The sequence below is a fragment of the Kogia breviceps genome, chromosome 2 (assembly GCF_026419965.1).
Source record: "Kogia breviceps isolate mKogBre1 chromosome 2, mKogBre1 haplotype 1, whole genome shotgun sequence".
Taxonomy (NCBI): domain Eukaryota; kingdom Metazoa; phylum Chordata; class Mammalia; order Artiodactyla; family Physeteridae; genus Kogia; species Kogia breviceps.
The window spans coordinates 130,802,661-130,827,177 of record NC_081311.1 but is presented as its reverse complement, the minus strand read 5'-3'; the positions used below and the strand labels follow the sequence as shown (position 1 = coordinate 130,827,177).

General features: G+C 38.3%; 1 protein-coding gene across 4 annotated transcripts in view; it reads left to right on the top strand.

Annotated features, from left to right (window-relative positions):
• The first annotated feature begins 884 nt into the window (after nucleotides 1-884).
• RBMS1 (RNA binding motif single stranded interacting protein 1) overlaps nucleotides 885-24,517 on the top strand; it is a 212,885-nt gene continuing 189,252 nt past the window's right edge. For 2 of the 4 annotated variants that reach the window (XM_067026163.1, XM_067026161.1), the window contains exon 1: nucleotides 1,135-1,670. In XM_067026163.1, coding sequence (XP_066882264.1) covers nucleotides 1,596-1,670 — 75 coding nt within the window. In that variant the 5' untranslated portion in view covers nucleotides 1,135-1,595. Of the gene's footprint in view, nucleotides 1,671-24,517 lie in introns of all 4 variants that reach the window. The other 2 variants (XM_059053805.2, XM_059053808.2) reach the window with 2 other exon arrangements.

Below are 24,517 nucleotides of genomic sequence, written 5' to 3'. Positions count from 1 at the left end.
AACAGACTCTCAGAAAACCCAGATGACAAAACAGAGTAATCAAGGTCTATTTAATAACAAATTAATTTTTCATTACATTTTATTAGATGCATAACAACTCCAATTTGAAGGTGCTTTCTTACTTATCCTATTTGTACATTTTTGGTACTATCTCTTGTTGAGCTAGAATATAAAAGTCTTCTACAGGCAGCTTCAGGGACCAATTAACTCCATTAAATTATATCCAGTTATGTAGTGAACTGAACCACTGCTGTCTGGGGCTGTCTGGAGCTGTGACAATTAGGAGATGGAGAGAGGCAGAAAGGGAGAGATTGATTTTAATATGTCACTGAAGCACACTGCAACAATATGCCAGCATGACTTTCAAAATGGCCTTAAAATATTCCAAACTCAGGGAGTTTCCTTGTTCCTGAGTGGGAGTTGTCAGACTGTCTGGCAGCATTAGAAAGAGGCAGAGAAAAGCTGATGTCTATATTGTGTCCTCTAATAATAACATTCTGCCTCTTTGCGACATCTCCCCCTTAGAAAGATCCGTCTATTTGTTGTGAGGAGCGTGTGTGTATATGTGTTTGAGTGCTTTGCCTCCTCTTGTGCAGAGGGCATGATTTCACCTCTCATATCTCACCAAACTCACCAATCCGAAGGACACTAACCCTCCCAAGGTCACCTAGAAAATTAGTGTTGTGGCCTGGGGGGAACCGAACCCAGGTGTCCCCACTCCAGCCTTGTGGTTGGGCACTAAATCATTTTCCTTCTCTTGTGAAAAAAAAAAAAAAATTATTGGGCGGGGGGCGGGAAGTGAGAGATGAATCAGATTTCCTCCTCTTTCCCCCTTACCTCCCCTCCCCCTTAAGGAGATAAAAACTCATGAAAGCAAACAAGGTGTCCACTCTGCAGTTCTTAAGCTGGATCCCCGCAAAGAAGGTGTCCACTCTGCAGTTCTTAAGCTGGGTCCCCCCTCAAATCTACCCCAACCCTCCACCACCAACACAAAGCGATTCGGGCTCCCAAGGCTTCCGCCCGTCAAGCCTGGGAGGTGAGGAGTGGTTAAAACTCAGCCCTCACCTCCAGCCGGTCCCGGCTCCGCGACGCCCAAGCCCCGCCCCCGCCCGCCCTTCCCCCACGGCTTCGGCACGCCAGCCCCTCTCCCCTCTCCCAATCGGGCGCACCCACCCCAGATGCCGCCTGGCACGGAGCGCAGCCGCCGCCGCCGCAGCAGCAGCACTTTCCACTTGTATTGATCACCTCCCGGCCCCGCTGAGCCTGCTCGCCGCAGAGGAGCGCGGCCAGCGCGCCAGCCCGCCAGCCCTTGGCAGCCCCGGAGCACTCGGGCTCCGGGAGGCAACTCCTTGCGAGCGCCCTGTCCGGGGTGCCCTCTGCGCTCTGCAGTGTCTTTCTCTCTGTCTGGGAGCAGAAGGAGGAGGAGGAGAGGGAGGAGGAGGAGGAGGAGGAGGAGGAGGAGGAGGACGTCTGGTCCGGGCTGGGAGGTGGAGCAGCGGCAGCAGCCACCGCCGGAAAGGGAGAGGCAGGAGAGACCGAGACTTGGAAACCCCAAAGTACCCGCGACCCTGCACGGCAGGCTCCCTTCCAGCTTCATGGGCAAAGTGTGGAAACAGCAGATGTACCCTCAGTACGCCACCTACTACTACCCCCAGTATCTTCAAGCAAAGGTAAAGGGCGCCGGGGGCGGGGGGCTCCGGGGGCGCGCGCGGCTCCGGTCCGGGAGGGGCACGCGGCGAGCCCCCGCCGGCCCCGGTGGAGTTGATGGAAGGTTGCTAACTATAGCGCTGGCCTGGGCGAAGCCCGGCGGCGCGCGGGGCGGCGGCTGCCCGCGGAGCGGAGTGCGGGGATCGGGTTACAGAAAGCCGCGGGGGGAGAGACTAGACAGGAAAGAGCCGCCGGCCCCTTCCTGGCCCGGGAAGCGGGGAGGGTCGCCGAAGGGCCGAGCGGTGCCCCTCGCCGAGCCTTGGCTGCTCGGCTGCCGACGCCTGGGGCCCGCGGCAGGACCCGCTGGCGGCGCGGATCTTCGAGCCCTTCTCCTGGGCCTCGCCCGGAGAGCAGTAACTCTCGGCTTCCCTCGGAGTGGCGCGGAGCCTCCCGCCCCCCGGGGACGCCCCTCAGCCTCCCGCGCGCGAGACAACTGGGGCTCGAGGCGGGGGACGGGACTTTTTCCTCCCCGCCTCCGGCCCTGCGCGCCCGCCCCTCGCCTTGATCTTTGTGCGGTGTGGCACTTCACCTGGTTACTGATTTCTACTTTTACGCTGTTGTTTTGGGTAGAAAAGTGGCCAAAGTTCACTCAGCGTTCATTGATGTCCCTTTTAATCCTCCCTGTAGCTTCTGCAAAGGAGGGACAATGGGCAGATTTCGTTGCAGAGAAAGAAGTGACTTAGTATTTAGTTTAGAGACCTACTACCTTATATGTTTACCACAGATCGATTTCCAGTGGTGCTTTCTCAAAAACGGCCTTGGAACACGCTTAGGTAACACAGCGGATGACATGTAGTCATACAAATTGCGACTGGCTTTCCAGGGACCCTGGGTACGTTGTTAGTGGGCCTATCCTATTTTGACAATAAGAATTTGATGCCTCCTGAACTCAGGAAAAAAATATATTGGGTCCATGAAGAGTGAGGGTTTCACTGCTTTGGAAGCTTTTTCCCACTGTTTGGGAAGGCAAAAGTTGGATGCACCAGACTTCTTCAGCAATTAGCATCTCTTATCTTGACTCCTGGTGCCCTTCTAGATCACAAAAGATGCAGCCTCTGAACTTCTTTGGGAGGTTGTAATCATGCCCTGCTTGCTGGCAGAGGGCATTTCTGGCCTGGTGCAGAGAATCGCTGATTCAACCTTGATAAGCTTTTCTTTCTTACAAGTGTGTGTGGTCCATGTTATGTACCTACATCATAGTTTTGTATATGTCCATGTAAAAAGGACACTTGTTAGCATAGAGACCTGAAATTTCTTAGCCCTCAAGGGCCTCATTTTCACCCCCTCCCCATTTTCATTTTACTTTGGGTCGCCACAAAGCGGCAAGAAGGTAGCAGCAAGGGTACCCATCATTCATTCTTGTGTGGTCGCTGCTGTATTTGTTTTCAGGGAGTGGAGGGAGGTAGCCGTGTTTTGGTGAGCTACACTGTAAATATAAGTTGTTCAAAGAAATTTTGAAGTGTAATCAATGCTCTACCTTTTAGATATCATATATGTTTAATGCACTTGTTTAAATTATGCAGCATTGGGTATCTAAAGGACAGCCTATTCAACACTTAACTATATGAATAATAAATAACATACACTCAGGTGAAAAAGGCCATGTTTCTACAGGCATATTCACCTTAGTAATTTTTATGTACCATTAGTAAGTTAGAAACCAAGTACATAGCATTTAATATAGCTAATGCAATGCCATTTGGCTCTTTTTGCCCCGTAAATAATTGAAGAGAGAGACAAACGGCAAGAGCCTGCTCAAGTAATTAGGGTCGGATCCCAGAAAGCTTTAGGGCCCATTTTCTGAAAGTGTGCTTCCTGCATAAAGCATTTAATATTGATTTGTGTTACGGTAAATGACATTCTCAAAACATATCTTGCTGTTTCTACTATGAAATCTGAAATCCTATTATTCTGAATCTCTTTGTTTCCGGAGAAAGACACACATACTCACTTGACCTATATAACTTGGTATTAAAGTTTGATAATTAAATCTAAATCCCCTGTTGTAAAGTATCTTGATTATCTCAGGAAGAGGCATCTCCTAAAATGTAAAGCGACTAGATGCAGATTTTAGGTAGCTAGTTCAGAACACATAGCTCTTTTTGTCTCCCGTATCTCATCTATCTCTTGGTCACATGGTATTGTGAGTCATTAAAAAAAATAGAGACCTGATTTGATTTGTAGTTAGTTTAAAAACAAGTGTTACCTAATCTTCCTAAAGAGTTAATAAACTGACGTAGAATCTGTTGTCTACAGTGATGATCCTTGCCTCTGTGTGTGTGTGTTTTAACCTTCCTGAAATATGGGGTAGAAAACATCACTGTTTAAAGTACAGTGATGTGTTTGCTAGACAGAGTTGTTTTGAAACTTCTGTGTGGAAGCTATATCAAAAACTGAGGGATGGCACTATCATTTACCAAGTGATATTTGACTTAAACTTGTGATCAAGAGATGGATGTGTTTTGAATTGGAAAAGAATAAGCGGATGGGATTTCTTTTCATTAGAAGGAATAGATACCAATGAAAATGGCACTTGAAAATGAGTTTTGTTGCCATACCGTAAAAAGTTAACATATGTCAAATCATTCTTCATATGTTAATCATCCAGAGTCTGTTTCAAAAAAATTTAGTAATTTTTCTCTATAAAAATATATTAGTTACTTCTGCATGCTACTAACAATCGACAACCAAAAAAGCCTGTGGAGCTGGATTACAGTGTGTGACCATATTGGTATGCTTTGTGCTTTGACAGAAAAAGATATTTATTAGAAAAAGTAATACAGCTGCTTTAAAAATAAAGTTGAGGATGTTATAGAAGGGCAGGACATGGGTGGAAATGAAGGAGATTGCGAAATTTTCATAATGCCTTAGCACAGAGTAACAGAGATTGCAAGTAACCTGATTTTACACGCTTGTTGAGTTTTTTGTATTTCTCTGTTAAGGATGGTCTTATCACAGCAGGGTTCTCTTTATCACCCGACACATTCATTCTAAGATACAGGTTGATGTAGCTTCATAAATATAAGCACGTATTGTTCTAAAGGATCTTCTAAATTATTAAGTGACTTATGCCATATTACTAAAAATTAAATTTGGTATCTACTTTTCAGATACACAGGAAAAATTCTGGTAATGTAACATATTTTAATTAACATTTTGTGTGTAGACATTTTCACTTATTGCAAGGCAACCCTTGAATTCTGTTTGTTTCAAAGATACCATGATGCACAGTTACTGCCAATATGTGTATGCAAATATTTATGGAAATTGAAATACTTATTCTAGTTCTTCTGAAGAAAGGGAAATGTTCTTTACATGGTTAGCTAATATTTCATACCAGCCACAAGCAGTTTGACACATTTGTGTCTTTATTTATAGTTATATTGTTTTGTGTCCTAAAGAAATGTTCTACACTAGAGAAATGTTTGTTTCTAAAACAAATGTTTGTTTTAAAGCTATTTTTGTATAAGTGTATGCCAAAGAACATACCTGAACCTAGCTTCAAAATCTGAAAAATAATGAGTAATATAATTTGGTATTCTATTAATGAAGCTACTAGAAAAAAAGCGGCTTCTCTGAATTGAATTTATGGGTGCATTAACATTTTGTTGAATTCCTTAACTTTTCCTTAGTCATAGTCAAATGAATATTGTATCAATCTGTTTCTCCAGGAATGAGGGATCATGATTTGATAACGTGGAACTACTGAGTATATTAAGGTGAATTGGAGGTACAGTGACATGATATTAAAACTTGGGTTGCTCTGTGTCTTGAGAAGTAAGTACGCTTGTGAGATGAATAAAGTTTGCTTAAATGCATCAAATACAGTAATACAATATTTTACATGATGAATACACCTTATTTCCTTAAGTGAGCGGGATATTGTGGCTATCTGGAAGTGGTGTTGGAAGGCTCAAGGTCATGGAAATGCTAAACTCAATATGCATTATGATGAAATATTGTAGCACCCTTCCCCTCGGATAGCCATTTCTTTTGAATTTCCATAATACATATTATTTTTTTATATCTTGGGAGGCAAATCTTATGCTCCTAGAACGGAACAGGAAAAGATATGTGAAGAGAAGTAGAAAGTATTCAGTCATTTAGTATCAGTATAACCTTATATAGATATACCTTATATGTTTGGCAATCTTGGCTTCGAATTTAAATTCAAATATGGGCAATTTCCATGTAATACACTTTCATGAAAAACATTTTTTTAAGCTTTACTGACGTATTTCTCAGACTTTGTATTTTGCTTAATGGTTTTTTGGAACTTTAAAATTATCCCAGCTTACTTAATGAATACTGAAATTTTAAGTCGTAGGTCTTTACACTAAAGACAAAGGGACCTTTTTCCCTTTTCTTTTTACTAAAGAGGGAGTTGCCAGGAAATAAAATTCTTTTATTTCCCTATGTCTGCTTAACCAATAAAAATCATGTGAGGAAGATCTAGAATGGAGGTAAAAATGATACGGACACCTAAATGTTGTTCATTCTTTTTAAAGATGAAGAATTTCTTGTCTAGTTTGTTTTCTATTGGATGCTCAGTTCCCTAAAGTTTATTTTCCCCAAGCATGATGTCCTTATGCCACACTAAGTCTCTCTTCAAAGGCTATCAGCCCTCCCTATTTCCTTGCTTGATTTGCAGAACAGTAGGTGCTAAATAAATGCTTGTTAGTGACTATTATTATTCTGAATAAGTACATGCAAAATTTTTTTAGACCAGAAAAAAATTATAGGCCAAAATCTATGAATATAATAACTCAACCTGATTTTCTAATGAAATCTCAATGTAGTTTGATTTGAATGTTAATTTATTTTGTTCCTATAATGAAAACTTCAAACATTTTTATGAAGTGAGTAAGATTCCTAAGATGAATCACATATCAATTGATCCGTGCTTAATTTATGGAATCAAAAGTGCCTTTTTTTTGGCAGTCTTTATTAAAGAATATGGTGCCAGAAAAAAAAAAACTCATAGTATTATATCAAAGAGGGAAATGTTACATATGATGAATTGGTGACTCAGTCTGTCTTTGCCTCTTATTACTGGCCCCCACCAACAGGATTCAAACTTTTTTCTGCTTAATTTTCAAGAAAATCCTTATTTTTCAGAGTATTTCAGATGTGGTAAAAACATGTATTCATTTAATGGATAATAACTAAAACATAAACTAGCATTGACGTGTTCAGAATTATAATTATCTCTGTTACTGAGTGTTGTATAACCCTAAATATGACATTCAGCCACCTAGCTTTTTATCTCATTCATTGGGTATTATAGGAATAAGCAGGAACATATCCAGTTGTTCTTAAGTGGAAGTGTCTTATTCAATGTAACATCGCTTATTTTAAGGAAAATGTAGTAATGATATGTCAGTGATTTAAATGCAGTGCCATAATATTTGGTACAAAATTAAACCATCTATTCAAAATTGAACATTGGGCTTGGGGATTTTATGTGGAATGAATGTAAATGTTCTGATTTCTCTGCTGTATCATTTTAACGAGTAAGTAGTAAAACCTGGTGGAACTCGGCTATTCCTCGGGAGAAGCAGCGCTTGGGTGATGCAAACATTTACCACTGGGAGTTTGGTCAGATGGTATACAGCAAAATGTCTTCTTAGATTGTGTGTGTCAAACACGAATGCAAATTTGAGCATGCACACAAATTTGATAACAGAAACTAAATAATTTCTTAATCAGGTAGAAATGTGGGGAAAAGTGTAAAGAGAATGGTGACAGCCAAGCCAACAAGCTAAACATGTATCTCAGATATTTGAATTCCTTATTTTTGCTTAATGCATCTAGTCTCCTTAACATAATTATATGAATATTTAAAATTTTCAAACAAACATTGGAAAATAAGTGTGTCAGAGATGGTGAGAGAGAAAAAGGGGGCAAAAATCAACACCTAGACCTCCTAGAGGACAAAATGTTCAGTCTAAAACTGAACATTGTCATTTTCCATACATTGTCTTTTAGCTAATTCTTAAATGGATGCATTTACCATTTTAGAGGATGGAGAACGGTCTTCTGGATGACAGTTATGAAAACCTAGATTCTAAAAGAGAGATTAGATGCTTATATCAACAGCTAACTTTTTTATAAATCTGCTACTGTAAACACACAAAATCAATGTTTGGTGGATGATTGCCTACAATGGCTGTAACATCTGTATTCTGGAATTAGGCTAAATTTTAATCTGGTGTTTGTGGGAAATTGCTGAGGCTCATGAAGGGCTAAAATACTAACTAAGTGATCGTATTTCTTTAGTGACCCCAGAGCACCATTCTCTGCACTTGATATTGGGAAGGGTTAGGGAGTCTAATATCTGGTCCCTGCTCTCCAGCTGCCAGGGAAGACAGAAGAGACACAATTCAAGACATAAGCAAAGAATATTTACAAAATAGTGCACCCAGGAAGGCAGCATACCAACCAAGGGTCTGAGTGACAGGAAGGCACTCATATTTATATGTGGGATTAAAAACAGTGCCATGTGTATTGTGAGAAAAAGTAAAGTGCTAATAAAAGTTCCAGTAAACCTGGGAATTTTAGAAAGAATTGGGCTTTAGATTAATGAATGAAAATTTCGTGAAATGATAATCACCATTGTTTTGTATATTTTCTGCTCTATAATCCTTTTATGACTACTTAGAACTTTAAAGAATATCACCTGTTTGTACTTTACGTTAACTCCTTCTCCTCAAAGTTTCATATACAATTACCTTATTTTACATTATTATTTTTCCAGTTTTATGCTTATAAATGTGCTATTAAACCCACCTATTAGGGTTGTGACAGGCCGAGAATGTAATCCTTAAATGATGACATAATGGTTATATAGAAATATTACATTTATTGTTTAAACCATTTGAAGTGATGTTTATTTCTCCTAGTTTATTAGCCTTCTTTGGAGTTTTGTTATGTTGCTAATTACATCTTTGTGTGCCTGCAATCTACATGGTGATAATGTGTCTATTGTGAGCTGGCATTTCTTCAGAAAATAACAGATTTTTTTATTATTCCTGATCTTTCATGGTTATAGCTTTTTATCCTCTTTATTTGGTCATTATCTAGCTTTAATTCTTTTAAAATAAGCTGTTTACTCTGCAATGGAGCTAAGTCCTTCAGGTGTCATATTATCCTTTGGCCTCAGTGTGAGACACAGAACCTATCTCTCTGGCTACCCATTGAACAACAAGTGTTATTGGGCTGCTGGGTCCAGAAAAAGAGCAATTTCAGGGAAGGTTTTCGTGCAACAAAACTAGATCATTTCATTGATATGATAAATAATTTTTACTGATCTTGAAGGAAAAATTCATCATCTTTCCAGCTGTGCAGGTGGGTGGGCCTTCTTTACATGATAGTAGTTTTGTTTTTTATAAGTTGAAAAATTTACTTATAAGAATGGGCAGAATTAGATGGATACATCATGGAATTCTGTGCTTTTTCTGAACTTGAGTTTTTTGGGGTGGGGAATCAAAGTTGCCAAAAAAGAATTTTAGATTATAAACGTATGTTTCTATTATACTTAACCTCCTCAAATGACACTATACTATTTTCCCTGTTTAACACTTTTTAAACATGATGATTTTGAGACTTATAATTGGGAGTATGTTTGTGCTGGAAAACCGCTTAAACCCTTCCTCACCTGTAGAATAGCAATGAAATATTTTAGCAGTAAGTCTCAGATAAAATATTTGGTTACAAGGAAAAGTAAATCATATCAGAAATTTGTAATACCACCAACTTTACCCTTGTCTTCTCAACAATAACTTGGATTCATCACCAAACAGGTTTTTGACAAATGCAGACATTTACAGAAAGAAAAATTTGCCAGTTTTCATTTTCAGGTCATTAACTGAAATACTCCCCAAACCCTCTCTGCTTCCTACAGAGCACAGCTTTGATTAATTGCATTGCTTTAAAAATGGAAGCCTTAAAAAAAAATTCCTAATCTCAGTTCTTAGGTTTTATTCTACATGATTATTTGCATACCTTTATTAACAACAACAACACAGAAAGAACTGGCTAGCAGAGAAACTTCTATAGCTGAAATTCTATAGCTGGGCAACTGATATTTTTTAGAGCTCTATGTGATTTGTTCTGTGATTGGGTATACCTTATCTTACAAGCGAATTGTGTTTCCAGCAGGTTTTGTTCCAGAAAGTTCACTTATCAATTATTTAGAACTTGAAACTCATCTAGTATATTTCATATATAAATTGTTATCTTTAATGATAGGGTCCCCAGCCAACCCATCAGAGCTTGTGAAAGTGACCCAGTTTATAATTCACATACACTTGTTCTGTACTGGTCCTACCATAGAACCAAATCATCACACGGGGACAATGTTTCTTGGAGGAGGGGGATGAGTATTCAGAGTTGGAACTCGGGGAACTCATCTTTGCCCCCTTTAGGGGAGTGAGGAGTTTTCCCTAACTCACCTGAGGGGCAGTGGGTAAGACGAGTTCCCTTAGTCCCTCTGAAGGGGCTTTGAGCTTCTAGGACTGGGGACCGGGTTTCAAGAAGAGATGGGAGGTGTGGCTTGTGGAGTCACGTGGGTCAGGGATTCGCAAAGCTGGGAGTTGTGGGTTCAGGAGCTTCTCGCTGAGTTAAGGCCCTGGGAGACGTCCTCGCTCCTCTCTCCTGAGACTAGCTTCCCACTTGTTTTCTTTTCCTGTGTTGGCCTCACTGATAATCTCTTGTTCCCTTTCCTGCTAGCCCACCCCCAATTTTCATAAAGCAGTCCCTGGCTTTCTAAGAAGTAGGGCTTTTCATCCCTAGTTCATCACTGACTAGATTACTACAGCCTCACAAGCTTTCCTTCTCTTCTCTAGCACGGAATCAAGCAAACAGCTCTTGAGACTGGTAACAAGAAGGATATCAAAAGACAAAGAAAACATTGTCCAATACCATCGCTTCTCTTATTTTCACCAAGTCCTGGTCCAACAATGGTTCATAACTCTTAGGGGAACCTCAAACCTTGAGATTCTGATGATGACACATTCCCATTAACCTCAGATTTTTACTGAGACTCAGCTTGTAGAGCACAGGTTAAGAATCCTACCCTGAAAGGAGGGCAAAAATGGAACCAGTCTATGCTTTAGAACACGACTCAGACCATAGATCCCTTGGTATTTTGTTTTTGGATTGCGGCTTGACTCTGGGGTGAAGAGCTAGACAAAGCCCAAGGGCCTGCAAAGTAGGAATGGCAAGGGTCCAGGGGGTTGGGCAATCTCAAAGTGTGTTTCCTCTTTCCCATCTCCTTTTCCCCCACTCCTTCCTTCCCCTTTCTCCTCCATTCCTGCTTCTACCTTTTCTTCTTGCGCAGTAACAGTAGTGCCACTGTGGACTGGCTTCTGGCCAGCTACACGTTTGTGTGCCCAGTGGTGAATCTGCCAGGGTGATGGCTGCATACAAGCTAGTCCCGCTGCTGCGTCTACCCAAGTCAGGGGCCAAGTGGGTCTGACTTAATCTGGCTAAAAAAAAAAATCTTTGCTACCTCTTAATGCTACAGATTATGATTAAGAATTTGCTAATTACAGTTCCCTCTTTGAACGGGATTTTCTTTCTGATTCCTTATCCAATTTTATATGGAAAATTTAAATAAAATTGTAGTTGGTAATGTTTATAGAAGCACAGGCATGATGTAATACTTTGAACAAAAGAGAATATAATTAGCATAATAAAAAGTGTTTTGATGCCAAATGTCTTAATGAGATTGGAACTTTAAATATGACATAGTGAAATGGTAAGCTGCATACAATCTTTCTGTACCCATTATAAAATCTAAAATCATATGTAACCATTTATTTCTGTTTCTTGAATATTTCACAAAACTATTCTTTATCTAAAAATAATCACAAAATATTGTGTTTTTCTGATTGGCAAAAGACTAAAAAAGGTGTGTTTCTTACTTGATAATAGTTCCTCAGATTTTAATTTTAATAGCAAAAATCTTAAATGTTGATTTCGATTGCTTTTTTTAAAGAGTAGATTATATCTTAACATATAAATAGGATTTCAGATGACAGTGTTCTTTTCTACCCCTCTATCTCTGTCACCAAATTCAAATTCATGTCTCAGCAGTTCGGGATGTTCTTCGGTGCATATCCTTTGAGCCTTCAAAATTTGATTTGACTGTGTGTTCTGACGATAGCTTGTTCAGATAAGCACATGGTGATCGTCATCTGTGTGTCTGGGCCCTAATGAACATCTGCTTTCTAGGTCGCCACAGGAGCACCTTTCTTTGTTTCCTCTTCCTTTGCCTTTTTGATTTGAATCTTGTTAAACCCTGCAAATGGGGTTGTTTTTCAGTATGCAAATACTCCTATCTCCCTTTTTGGAAAAGAAAAAAAAAGCGCCAGATATTTTAAACATGAACGCGTTGGGAATTTAAAGGGAGTCTGCAGGAAGCAAGTGCACAACTATAGTTCTACTCTTGACCACTCATACATGTTGTACTAAAATCATCTAGCTGAGATCATAGAGTTGGAGCTACCTGGTGGGCAATTTAATTAAATTCAACAAACACTGAGCAGGCATTGTATTAGGCCCCGGAAGGTGCAAATATGTAAATGAGGCATGATTCCTGCCATTGTGGAGCATGAGATAATTTTATTTACTTGTTTATTTAAAATTTTTATTTTAGGTAGAACATACATATATAGTATAGAGCACACATTTTAAATATATAGATTGTTATGCTCATGTAATGGCCACCCAGGTCACTCCATGACATTTCCAGCACCCAGAAAGCACCCTCATGCCCCTTCTCACAGTTTCCTCCCCAAAGGTATCCGCTAGTCTTACTTCTATCTTTGTAGATTGGTTTTGCCTATTCTTTTTTTTTTTTTTTTTTTTTTTGCGATACGCACGCCTCTCATTGTCGCGGCGTCTCCCGTTGCGGATCCAGACGCGCAGGCTCAGCGGCCATGGCTCACGGGCCCAGGCGCTCCGCGGCATGTGGGATCTTCCCGGACCAGGGCACGAACCCGTGTCCGCTGCATCAGCAGGCGGACTCTCAATCACTGCACCACCAGGGAGGCCCATTGCCTATGTTAGTTTCTGCTTTATAACAAAGTGAATCAGCTATTCATATACATATATCCCCATATCTCCTCTCTTTGCATCTCCCTCCCACCCTCCCTATCCCACCCTTCTAGGTGGTCACAAAGCACCGAGCTGATCTTCTTGTGCTATGCTGCTGCTTCCCACTAGCTATCTATTTTACATTTGGTAGTATATATAAGTCCATGCCACTCTCTCACTTTGTCCCAGCCTACCCTTCCCCCTCCCTGTGTCCTCAAGTCCATTCTCTATGTCTTTATTCCTGTCCTGCCCCTAGGTTCTTCAGAACCTTTTCTTTCTTTTTTAGATTCCATGTATATGTGTTAGCATACGGTATTTGTTTTTCTCTTTCTGACTTACTTCACTCTTTGTGACAGACCCTAGGTCCATCTACCTCACTACAAATAACTCAATTTCATACTTTTTATGGCTGAGTAATATTCCATTGTATATATGTGCCACATCTTGTTTATCCATTCATCTGTCGATGGACACTTAGGTTGCGTCCATGTCCTGTCTATTGTAAATAGAACTGCAATGAACATTGTGGTACATGACTCTTTTGGAATTATGGTTTTCTCAGGGTATATGCCCAGGAGTGGGATTGCTGGGTCGTATGGTAGTTCTATTTGTAGTTTTTTAAGGAACCTCCATACTGTTCTCCATAGTGGCTGTATCAATTTATATTCCCACCAGCAGTGCAAGAGGGTTCCCTTTGCTCGCTTTTTATATGGGGTTGTCCTTTTTATTGGTTGTAGGTTTTTAAATAAAGTCTGGATACAAATCGTTCATCAGATATATATGTATGAGAGTATCTCCTCCCAATTTTCAGTTTTCCCTTTCATTATCTGATTACTATCTTTTAATAAATAGAAGTTCTTAATTTTAATGATTTATGTTCACCACTTTTTGTGTCTGTTTTAGAAATCATTGCTTACTTTAAGGTCATGCAGTTATATTCCTATATTTTCTTCCAGGAGCTGTATTTTATTTTTCACATTTAGCTCTACAATCCATTTCTAATTAATTTTTGTGTTTGTGGATAGGGTTAAGATTCATTTCCCCCCCCCCATATGAATATCTAACTGATCCAGCAGCATTTATTGAAAAGACATTTTCATTTTCCCCTTTGAATTTCAGTGCCACCTTTGTTGTAAATCAGGTGACCACATTTACGTGTTTCTTTTTCTGGACTTTTTGTTTGGCTCTGTATGTATTCTTGTGTCAATACTACCTGGTCTTAATTACCAGAGCAATATATTAACTGTGTATTCTTCAAAGTGGCCTTAACTATTCTAGATCTTCTACCTTTTAAACTAAATTTTAGAATAAACTTATCAATTTTCATTAAAAAAGAAATCTGATAGAATTTTTATTGGACTGACATTAAGTCTATACATCAATATTGGGAGAACTGATATTTTCCAGTCCTTCTTAATCCTCAGCAATTAAGTCAAATTTGGGGTTTTGGGGAGGGGGGTGGTAATTATTACATCACAAGTACATTTGGCAAAATCAGTTCTGATTTTCGAAAGATTCATCCAAATATATCATCTTTTTAATGTTACTCATTTATTAGAAAGATCCTTTATCCTGTGATTTGCTTAAACCCTTAAATAAATTGCACTTTAAAGGATTATAAATAATCCATCTAAAAATTCAAGATACACACCTCAGTGTTGGTTACTATGCAGAGAGAATGTCATTGTGTATAGTTTCATGTAATCTGTAAGAAGGGTATCTCTTCTTATTTATCTATGAATTTACCACTTTTAAGTAACTGATAATAAAACACAATGGAAAATTATTGTTTTAAATGCTTATTTCTTAAATACAGTCAATGATTTCTTCAAAATTTATAGTATGATATTTGGCATAGACTCTAAGAAAATAATTCTTTTGAAGGGCGAGAGAGAATATTCATTATCAGGTAAAAATTAATTTTGAAAAGTAGCTTATAACTGAAACTTCCCCCTTAAGAACAGATGACATGCTATATGACATGATATATGCATGATAATCAGCTGAAAATTAGTTTGTGTTTGGAGAATTTACTAACATCCCCTGTGATTTTTTTTTTTTTTTTAATATACCCTGGATATTGTGAAAACAAAGGCTGGCTAGAGCTGTGCTTAGAAAGCACTAGGACATGCTGCACTATGGGCTTCTGTTCCTTCCAACTTTTTCTTAGATGTTCTAAAAATCTCATATATATTTTTTTCATGCTTTATATTTAAGGTTTTTAAGCTTTGATTACTGCTGACTTCAGCCAGCCAAAAACAACTACATAGAACTTTCAAAGCTTATTAGTTCTGGCTAGGTTAGCTTGGGTTGAGTAGGAGGTTGAATAGGTGACTTCTGAAGTCCCTTTCAACTCTAAATTTTATGATTCTGGTAATTTATAACATCCAAGAATCACAGAATCTTAGAACTAGAAGGAACTTTAAGATAATCTGATCCAAGCCACTCACTTTCCAGATGAGGAAAGCTACCCAAAGTGAAGAAACAGGAGTAGAGTTCCAGAGCCAGGGGGTGGGGAGTAGGGAGTGGGGGAGGGGGGAGGGGGAGTGGGAGTGACATGAGGGCCAGACCTCACGTGACTGGCCAGTGCTATGACCTGAAGGAGGGAAGGAAGGAAGAAGGCAGGCCACACACAGCTTTAGCAGCTATTCTAGGAAACTTATCAGAGGTTGGACTGGGGTGTGAATGGGGCCAGCGTCACCAGCTGGTTTCTGATTGGAAACCAATAGTGGTCACCCTGCTGGCCAGACTTCCGCGCTTCCTTCCCCAAGCACGGCCACTTCTCCTGGTTTGCCACAACAGTGTCCAGATCTGATTCTTCTTTGTTCTCCTGTTTTTAACCCTAGAGGTTAGCTGGGTAGCGCTACCGTAGCTGGGCCCTGTGCATCCTCCATGGCTTCTGGCCTATTCAAGGCCTTGTCTCCTTCTGGATTCTTCCTTTACCACATTCCTAAGGGTCTTTGTTTTTATAGCCCTGGGTCTGGGGCCAAAACCTTCTCACTTTTTCAGCACGCCTGAGCCTTCCCACACTAGTAGGATACACTCCAGATTATTTCATTCTCGCTAAACTTTCTCCATCCTGCCATCACTACCTGCTGTAACCTGTTTGGTCACCAAAACAACAACAATAGCACAACCCAGAGAGGCTCTGATTAAGCACCTCCTTTCTTTGTTGAAGCCAACCCTCTCATTCAGCACTCTGATGGGAACCACTTTCTTCCTAATGCCAAGCACTCCACGTTAGTCTCTAGTGTCTCTTGGTTTTTTCATGAGTTGTTTGAACATAGTTGACAGTCTTCTGCATTTATATAGGATCAGGTTTCAGGAGCTCCCTTTTAGTCAATTACGTGGAAGACCTCAGAGAAAGAAAACACAAGGTAGGAGGCATCAACAGGTCCATTGTGCTACTTGGATACAGCTTTTCCCTCATGCTGTTTGGATCATATACTCATTAAATACATTAGCTGGAAAGAACATGCCTGGCCATATGCCTCACTTTAGGGAAATCAAATACAGCAGAAATTGGGATATAGTAAGCAAATAAGAGAGAATGATTTTCCCACAGTTTACAAAACGTTCTCCAGTGAAAATGCCTCCCTAAGTTCATTTACATATTTCTAAGTCTTTGACAGAAAGTATAATTTAAAGTTGAGCCATCAGGAGCCATGGCCTATTAACGAGTAATTAGATATTAAGAGAAATAGTTTGTAAAATAATTTCTTAAGTCAGTTGGAAAGGGTGAGTTTATTTTGTCGTATTAGATTTACAACCAACTTCTGAGGAATGCATGATTGAGCAAAGGTACAACTGTAGTAGCCTTTTGTGTTTGTTTTGTTTTTTTTCTCACTGCTTCAAAAACCCTCAGTGCTGATTGGTTCAAACCTTTTGGTTTTCCTCCTACTAGTGTGTGTAATCATGACTGGTAAACTCTGGAAGCCATGCCATGTACAGAAGGAAATGACAGAAAGGCCTGTGGGTGATTTAAAATCATCATATTAGGGCCTCTACATTATCTGTAAGGAAAACAATTTTTTTGTGGACCATTATTGGTTGATAAGGGTCACAGTCAAGGTTTCCAGCGTGGTGGTGTTTTTAAAGATTGGGGAGAGACGTGCCTTTTTAAAACATCTTAGGGTGCCTCTTTTACAGAGCAGTTGATTTCTTGGGCCAGAAAGTTCTCTCAGGTGGAGTGAGTGAATCATCTTTAAACAACATGTTGCAAAGCAAAACAAAACGAAACAAAAAAACACCGTGTTGCTCCAACATATTTGGCTATTAATAATGTGTGTGTGTAAATTGCTCTGAGTCTCCTCCCAAAACACAGCTGTAGCTTTGTGTTTGAATTTCCTTTACTTATTTAATTATTGCAAGGAAGATGGGCCTGCTTGACACTTTAGAAGTCATGTACATTGTTTGTCTAAGTGAAAAACATATGTATTCCATCAGAGTGACTTAAAGGAAAGTCAGGGTTCCAGTAAGCACAGGAGTAATTATTATCCTTAGAAACAGGGAATTTTTTTCTGATCCAAGTTTACTTCCTAAACTAAATGTTTCTGTTTTTAGTAACCTTTTATCTAACTTTTTCAATATGTCAGGAAGCTTTTGAGCAAAGTTTACTCACATTTTAAAGAATGTACAGGCCTATGAAGGCAGATATATCCAGTTCTACATTGGTTATTATATGCTCACTCTTGGGCAGCTGATAAAATCTCATTTTTAGGATGTTTAAAATATGGGGACATAAGAGTTTACTAATTTGATCTTTCCTCTTTCCTTATTATATGTTAACTTTCACTAAGTAGAATTTCATTTAGACTGTATGTAATAAATTTACATTATAATGTAATATAATTTACATGTTGGGAGATAAGATGGAACAAGTCAGAGAATATCAGGAAAGAAAAAGCATAGAATGAAGTTTTATGTGTATTTAAACTGAATTTAGTAACAGTTTAATGTATCATTTTGTTAACAGCAATTTGTGTGTATGTTGTCTCCTTTATAAGAATGTAAGATTCTTAAGACAAGAAATATGCCTTGTTCATTTTTGTGCCTATTACAATGCTCTGCACATAGTAGGTAGTTAAATAAATGTTTATTAAATTGAATCCATGTCTGTTGTTTCCTAAAATGATAAAGAGAATTATGAAGCACAGCCAGAATTCTTTAGGGGTGAAATGCTAATGCCTAAAATACACACATGATTAGGATAAAAACGGGTTTTTAGTCTAAATTACCTAAATAATTTTCTCAATCTGTAGCTTTACTATTAGACTCCTTGTTTGTGCCTAGAAGGCCATTACTACTATTAAGCTAGTTTGTCATTGTCATATAAGCATTTCATGAAGTACAAAAACAAAATATTCAAGTTAAATATAACAAATGTAATGCGTATAGAAACGAGAGGCCTGGGCTTCCCTGGTGGCGCAGTGGTTAAGAATCTGCCTGCCAATGCAGGGGACACGGGTTCGAGCCTTGGTCTGGGAAGATCCCACATGCCCGTGTGCCACAACTAGTGAGCCTGCGCTCCAGAGCCTGCGAGCCACAACTGGAAGCCCGTGCACCTAGAGCCGGTGCTCTGCTACAAGAGAAGCCACTGCAATGAGAAGCCCATGCACCACAATGAAGAGTAGCCCCACCTTGCCGCAACTAGAGAAAACCTGTGAGCAGCCAAAAATAATAAATAAATAAAATAAATAAATTTAAAAAAAAAAGAAATGAGAGGCCCATTAAAATGAAAATTTTACTTCTAATTTTTTGAATAACATATGGATGGGGCATTATTATTGAAAAGCAATTAAATATTTTAAAAGGGCTACATTTCTAAGAATGATTTTTTTTAGGATTAGCTGGAGGTCTCTAAGGGCCTAGAATTGTGTCTGGAAGGGTTTGTGATTATAGTTGTCAGGGTTTTGACAGGAAACATATCCCGTACTCAAACTCGGTATTCAATGGATGTTTAATTAACAAGGATATTTACAAATGTGTTGGCAGGGCTTAGGGAAACCAAAAAGGGATAATGACATGTTCTGAGGCCAGCAAAAGATGGGTATTTTTACTACACAGGGTCTGAAGGGCTAGAGGCGGGAGCAGTTCCCAGAAGCTAGAAGGGTAACCCTGCGAAGAGGGCTGCCTGAGAGGCGCAGTGACCTTAGCTGAGGAGCAAGGCCAACCTAGGTTGGGCAGACATCCCTCACTTTCCTCCCATTTTTGGATCTCCTGCGAGTGCCTCCAATTGGAATCCGTAGGAAGCCAGAGGAGGAGGATCCCTCTGATGCAGGGCAATTATGGGTCAGCTTCTCAGGGCACAGAATAGGGTAGAGAAGGTGGAGAGGCAAATGGAGGAATGGGGATCAGTAAATATTTGTCAAATAAATAAATGGCTGCTTACTACTTTTCTTAATGAATAGTTTTCTTTTTCTTTCAATTAACAGTGCTACTTATTGCCTTCTTAAAAATCTGCATTATTCCTTAAATGAGATAAGCAGTATTTAGTAGAGTGCCTACTATGTGCAAAGCATTTTGCCAGGCCTGTTGCTATCAATAGCAGATAACTTTCTAAGAAAATTGTCTGCTGGTGGAGTTGTACCTTGCTTTACACAACAGATATGGAAAACAACCAAACAAGTGTTGACATTAAATACTGTGAAGTGACATTATAAAGTAATCCAAAGCACCTCATTTCAACTAAATTTGGGAAGCTTGCTCTTTAAAGCAATCCTTTAATGCAGCTCTGTCCAGTCGAACTTTCCACAATTATGGGAATGTTCTATATCTGCACTGTCTGTTGCAGTGTCCACTGGCCCCGTGGAGGTTACTAAGCACTTAAAATTTGGCTTGTGTGACTGAGACACTAAATTAAAAATTTTTAGCCACATGTGGCTAGTGGCTCTCATATTGGGCAATACAGCTCTAGTAAATTGTTAAGGAATTATGGGCTACCTGATTTAATTTTTGTGTGAAATCCATTTTGAAATAAGGAGTTGGATCCGGCATTTACAGATTTTCAGATTGCTAGTCTCCATGTGTAGGAACCCTGCAAATACTGGTGACCAGAATGTAAAGGGAAAAGAAATCAAAAGCACCCAAGATGGAGTTGGTCCTAAAGCTTTTTGGCTAGTAAAAGTAAAGCAAAAGATGCAAAAACCCTTTTATGTTATATAGTATATGCTTTACAAATGTAGGTTATGTTTATTTAGACTGAGTTATGTTTAAAAATAGACCATTGTGTCCAGGTTTCTCATCATTAAAAAGTCTACTTCAATTAAAAAACAATACATTTATTTCCATAATGTAGATATTTTGTACCATACTAGTTGCTTCCATTCTTAGGCAGTTGGTTACAAAGAAGATATTCAAAGAATGAAGCTAGGAAGTCTATTATGTACCCAGCTAGAAGAAAATATGACTAATGATATATTAAAGGTGTATATATCTTCTCTTTAAGATCTTGATATTTAGAGTCTTCATTTTTTGTTTATTTTCTTGGGTTTACTATATATATATTGTATACATATAATATATCATATATATTCAGCTTTATGATAAAATCTGAGATTTCTCTTGGCCATTTTTATAAAGTTTTCTTCCTTTTAGCCTGTCCTTAGAAATCTGCATTACACTAAGTCCAGAATCTGAAAAAACAATCACTTGAAGTTCATAATTATTCCATAAGGAAAAAATAGATGATTATATCATGGATATGCCATATTACCTGTAATGTGACTGAAAATATTTTTCAGGGCATTAAGTTCATAGATATTTGTTTTCTGATTATTCTTATTCTATTCAACCCTAGCTTTCACCTGCCTTTTCCACATTGTGCTTTATTTGATTGGTCTTTAGTAGGCCATAAGAATTATATATGAGACTGTGCCTTTTAAAAATGAACAAGGTCTAAGGTCATTATGACAGATTTTAAAAATGACTTGCTGTACAAACTCAAGAATGTTTTTGTTTTGTTTATTGTGGTAACATACACATAACATAAAATTTACCATTTTAACTATTTTTAAGCATATAATTCCGTGGCACTAAGTACATTCACATTGTTGTACAACTATCACCACTTAAGAACATTTTTCAGTCCCTAATATTGAGAGGTGACGTTTCCAGTTTCATGGAGATTTTTTTTCTCTTCTAAAAAGAGCAACAAAATCATCCACAAATTCTTTTTTGTGTCAGTAAGGAAACATCTGCTAAAATCCTATCAAATGGCATTGTAAAGTGTTATTAAATTAGCATAGCTACTGTAAGCTTGTTCATCAATATACAAAAAGAAGTTGTTGCAGTAACTTTTAAAATGAAACGGCACTTTAAATAGGAAAATGCAGTTATTTGGCCTCTTTCCATTTCATTTTTGAAAGAATTTTGTCAGAAACCCAACAAACACTATAGACCGATGATATGGTATGTGCTGAAGAAAGGTGTGGTTTAATGTATGGGATATATCACACTTTGTGACTCACCTTCCTTTAATGTATTTTTCAAGTGTGTGTAATAACATCCATACTTAAGCTTCCTTTCTTTTATTCCTTTAATTGAGTTCTTGAGATGATACTAACACAGCAATGAAATTTTAACTCACTTTTTAAAAATTTTTATTTTATTTATTTATTTATTTATTTTTTTAACTCACTTTTATGTGTGATAAAATGCATAATTGACTCATAGTATTTGGGAAAATTATAAAAGATAAAACCAGCTTTCTTCCACAACATGAGTTCTGCCTATTATCTGTTGCCGTAGTAACCAGGTAAACACTAATAAAACCAAAGGGGCATCAAAAAAGTTTCTCACATCATTTGCATTGAAAATTCTTCATAGGACCTTTTAAAAATATTATCTGGGTAGGGGAAGGAAAGATTTACATAATGGAAGAGAAGTCAAACTTTATTTGAGTATAGAAAGAGAGTTGAAGGGGTAGAAATCTGTATTGCTGAGAAAGGAGTTTTCAGAGCAGACTGTTTCTGGTATTTTATACCAATTATGTGCAGCTATTGCTTTGAATAAATTTTGCTGCCCTGCTGAGATTTCCTTTTTACAAATCCTGGAGCAATTATAAGATGGAAGTCTGGAATGTATAAACAATGTCCTTTGAACAGTAAATGAGACTCATTCTTATAAAATTCAAGGGTAGGAATGTACTACCTTTTATTCTGTTTCTCTGCCTTTCCTTCCTCCGTAATCATTGCACAGAAACTCGTGTCTACTTTGAGTGGACAAAACCAGAATTTTGACTAGAAATTCTTTTAAAGTATAATTTCTATCAAACTAACAAAATCTCTCCATTGCTATAACACAATAAACAGTATACTTAATAACTGTTCAGTATAGCTATAGATTGTATATTTCTATATCTCCAACCTTAGCCCAACAAACTGTAATAGATTACCTTTTTCTATAGACCTGGAAAACAAAAGTCTGCCCCAAGTCAGTTTCATGGGGAGAAAAATGACACCCTTAGAGCATAACATTAGGCTGAGTTTCCAAATGTTAGCTTGTTTTATGTGACAAAGCAATCTGCACTAATCATGGCAAACAATATATCAAATCCTAAAGAGAAGTCAACTGTCACTTGGAATTAACTGTAAAAAGCCTGAACTCCATTATTTTGCTGAACTTACAGACCTTATACAATGTTTACAATAAGGTTTGGAGAGTTGCCTAGCATTGGAATATATACAATTAAACAACACAGTGGAACGGCCCTTTTATGTCAGCACTGCTAAAAGACCGCCATTATGCTCACATGATAGTCATTCTTGGAACTCTTAACATAAACAGGAGTAGAGAACATTCATTTGTAATTCTGTCTAAGTGCATGTGGGATTTCATTTTATTTTATTCATGTAAACCCCCATGGAAACTAAAGATAGCAATAATAAAGGGATCACCGAATGAGAATTATTTCTTTGTCAAAGAATGTCATACTTTTATTTTGTTTGCAACTGAGCCTAAGTACTTAGGTCTTTGGACTTTTATGTAACTTCTATAAACAAGGCAGATTGTGTTTAAATTTATTACAAAGTGAATTTATTTGTTTGAAGATACTTTTACACTAGAAATTAATACAAAATGCACTTCCTGTTTCCCTCTTTCAGACATTTATCAAAAATAACAAATGTAAAGAGGCAACAGAATATCATAGATTAAAATGAAACCAAACATAGGCTGTGTTAAATCTACATCATGTTTCCTTGAAGTTAGATTAGGTCAATTTAATAGTTACAGCTAAACCAGAAGAGTTGATCCTTCAGTGCAACCACAAGAGGGAAAGATACACAACTGGAGCAATTTCTTGTTTTTGGAAAGTGGAAATATTTAAGAGATTGATTTAAGTTCTGTCTTTCAGTAATATAAATATATATTTTTAATACATGTATTGGATTTTCCCTGTAGTATTTTTTTCCTGTAGGCTTCCCAGGGATGTGTTTGGCTTTATAATTCCAAAAATTAGTTTACATTGGGACCAAAATAAAGCATAGCTGTAATCACACGACTCAATATCAAGAGGAAGATTTGAGCTCAGTTTAGATCACTGGAGCCAGTGACTCCAGCTGTTTTTGCCTCTGTTTTCTAGTCTGTTGTCTAAAATTTGGGAATTTGTTAAGCATGTTTCCAGAGAGGTTTGAACTGCTTGACAGAAAGTTGACCTGTTAAATGGCCCAAAAAAAGGACTGTCAACTTGTTTTTTTTTTTTTTTTTTTTTTTTTTCTGGGTGGGGTTGGGAATCTGGCCCCGCCTCCCAGTACAGAGTAGATTGAGTGATAGGGGTCACGTGACCTGAGCTGCACCAATCCAAGTCCTTTATATGAAAAGTTTGCAGGGTATTTGAATGACTGAGTGTTAAAGCACCTCAGAACATAAAAGGTTATCTGAAATACGATTTTTTCAGTAAAAAATGACATGTTTGCCTCTCCCTAATCCTGGCCTGAAATTTGTAGTTTAGAACCCTCAATACAGACCACTTTTTGTCCTTTACTTTAGCTTGTAGTATGAATCCTTCTCTCCACTTCTCTAAATACCTGGTGGGCCTCCACTTATAATGAGAATAAGTGAAAGATTATATTGAATTAGACTAAGGATTTCCCAAACATGGTTTTGACCCCATTTGGACAGGGTCAACCAGATGCCCCAAGTATCCTTTAAATAACCAGTGAATCGATCATCTGTATGACTAGACTGTTCTTGCACCCGTTTATGTGTTTAGGGACACTCAGAGCAATAGGGTCCACAAACATTTGTGCAGTACTACTGGATTCCTTTTTTTTTTTCAAGAAAATACACATTTTAAATGTTTCCTCTATTCCTTTCTTTTCATAATTTCAGGACTAAGTTTGGTTTTGATCTTATAAACTTTAAAAATATCTCTTTCAAATTAATATTTTTCCAGAATGAAGAATCCTAATTTTATATTTCTTTTCTTTGAATCATTTTAGTTGATAGTTTAGTTGTTTGGAAGGGCAATAATTACAACTTCACAGAGTGACCTAATGCACTTGAATTTTGTGCATAGTAACATTAGATTTTCGATTATATTTCTATTAAATAACTCACCACGCCCAATGTTAATTGCTCTTTGGGGTTATGGTTCATGTTGAGCTGCCACCTTCAGGTGGTCCAAAATGACTCCCAGATACTGTTCCAGTTGTAGCTGGTAGTTTAGTGGGCTGTGTTAGTCTTACTCATGGATATTGAAGATAATCTG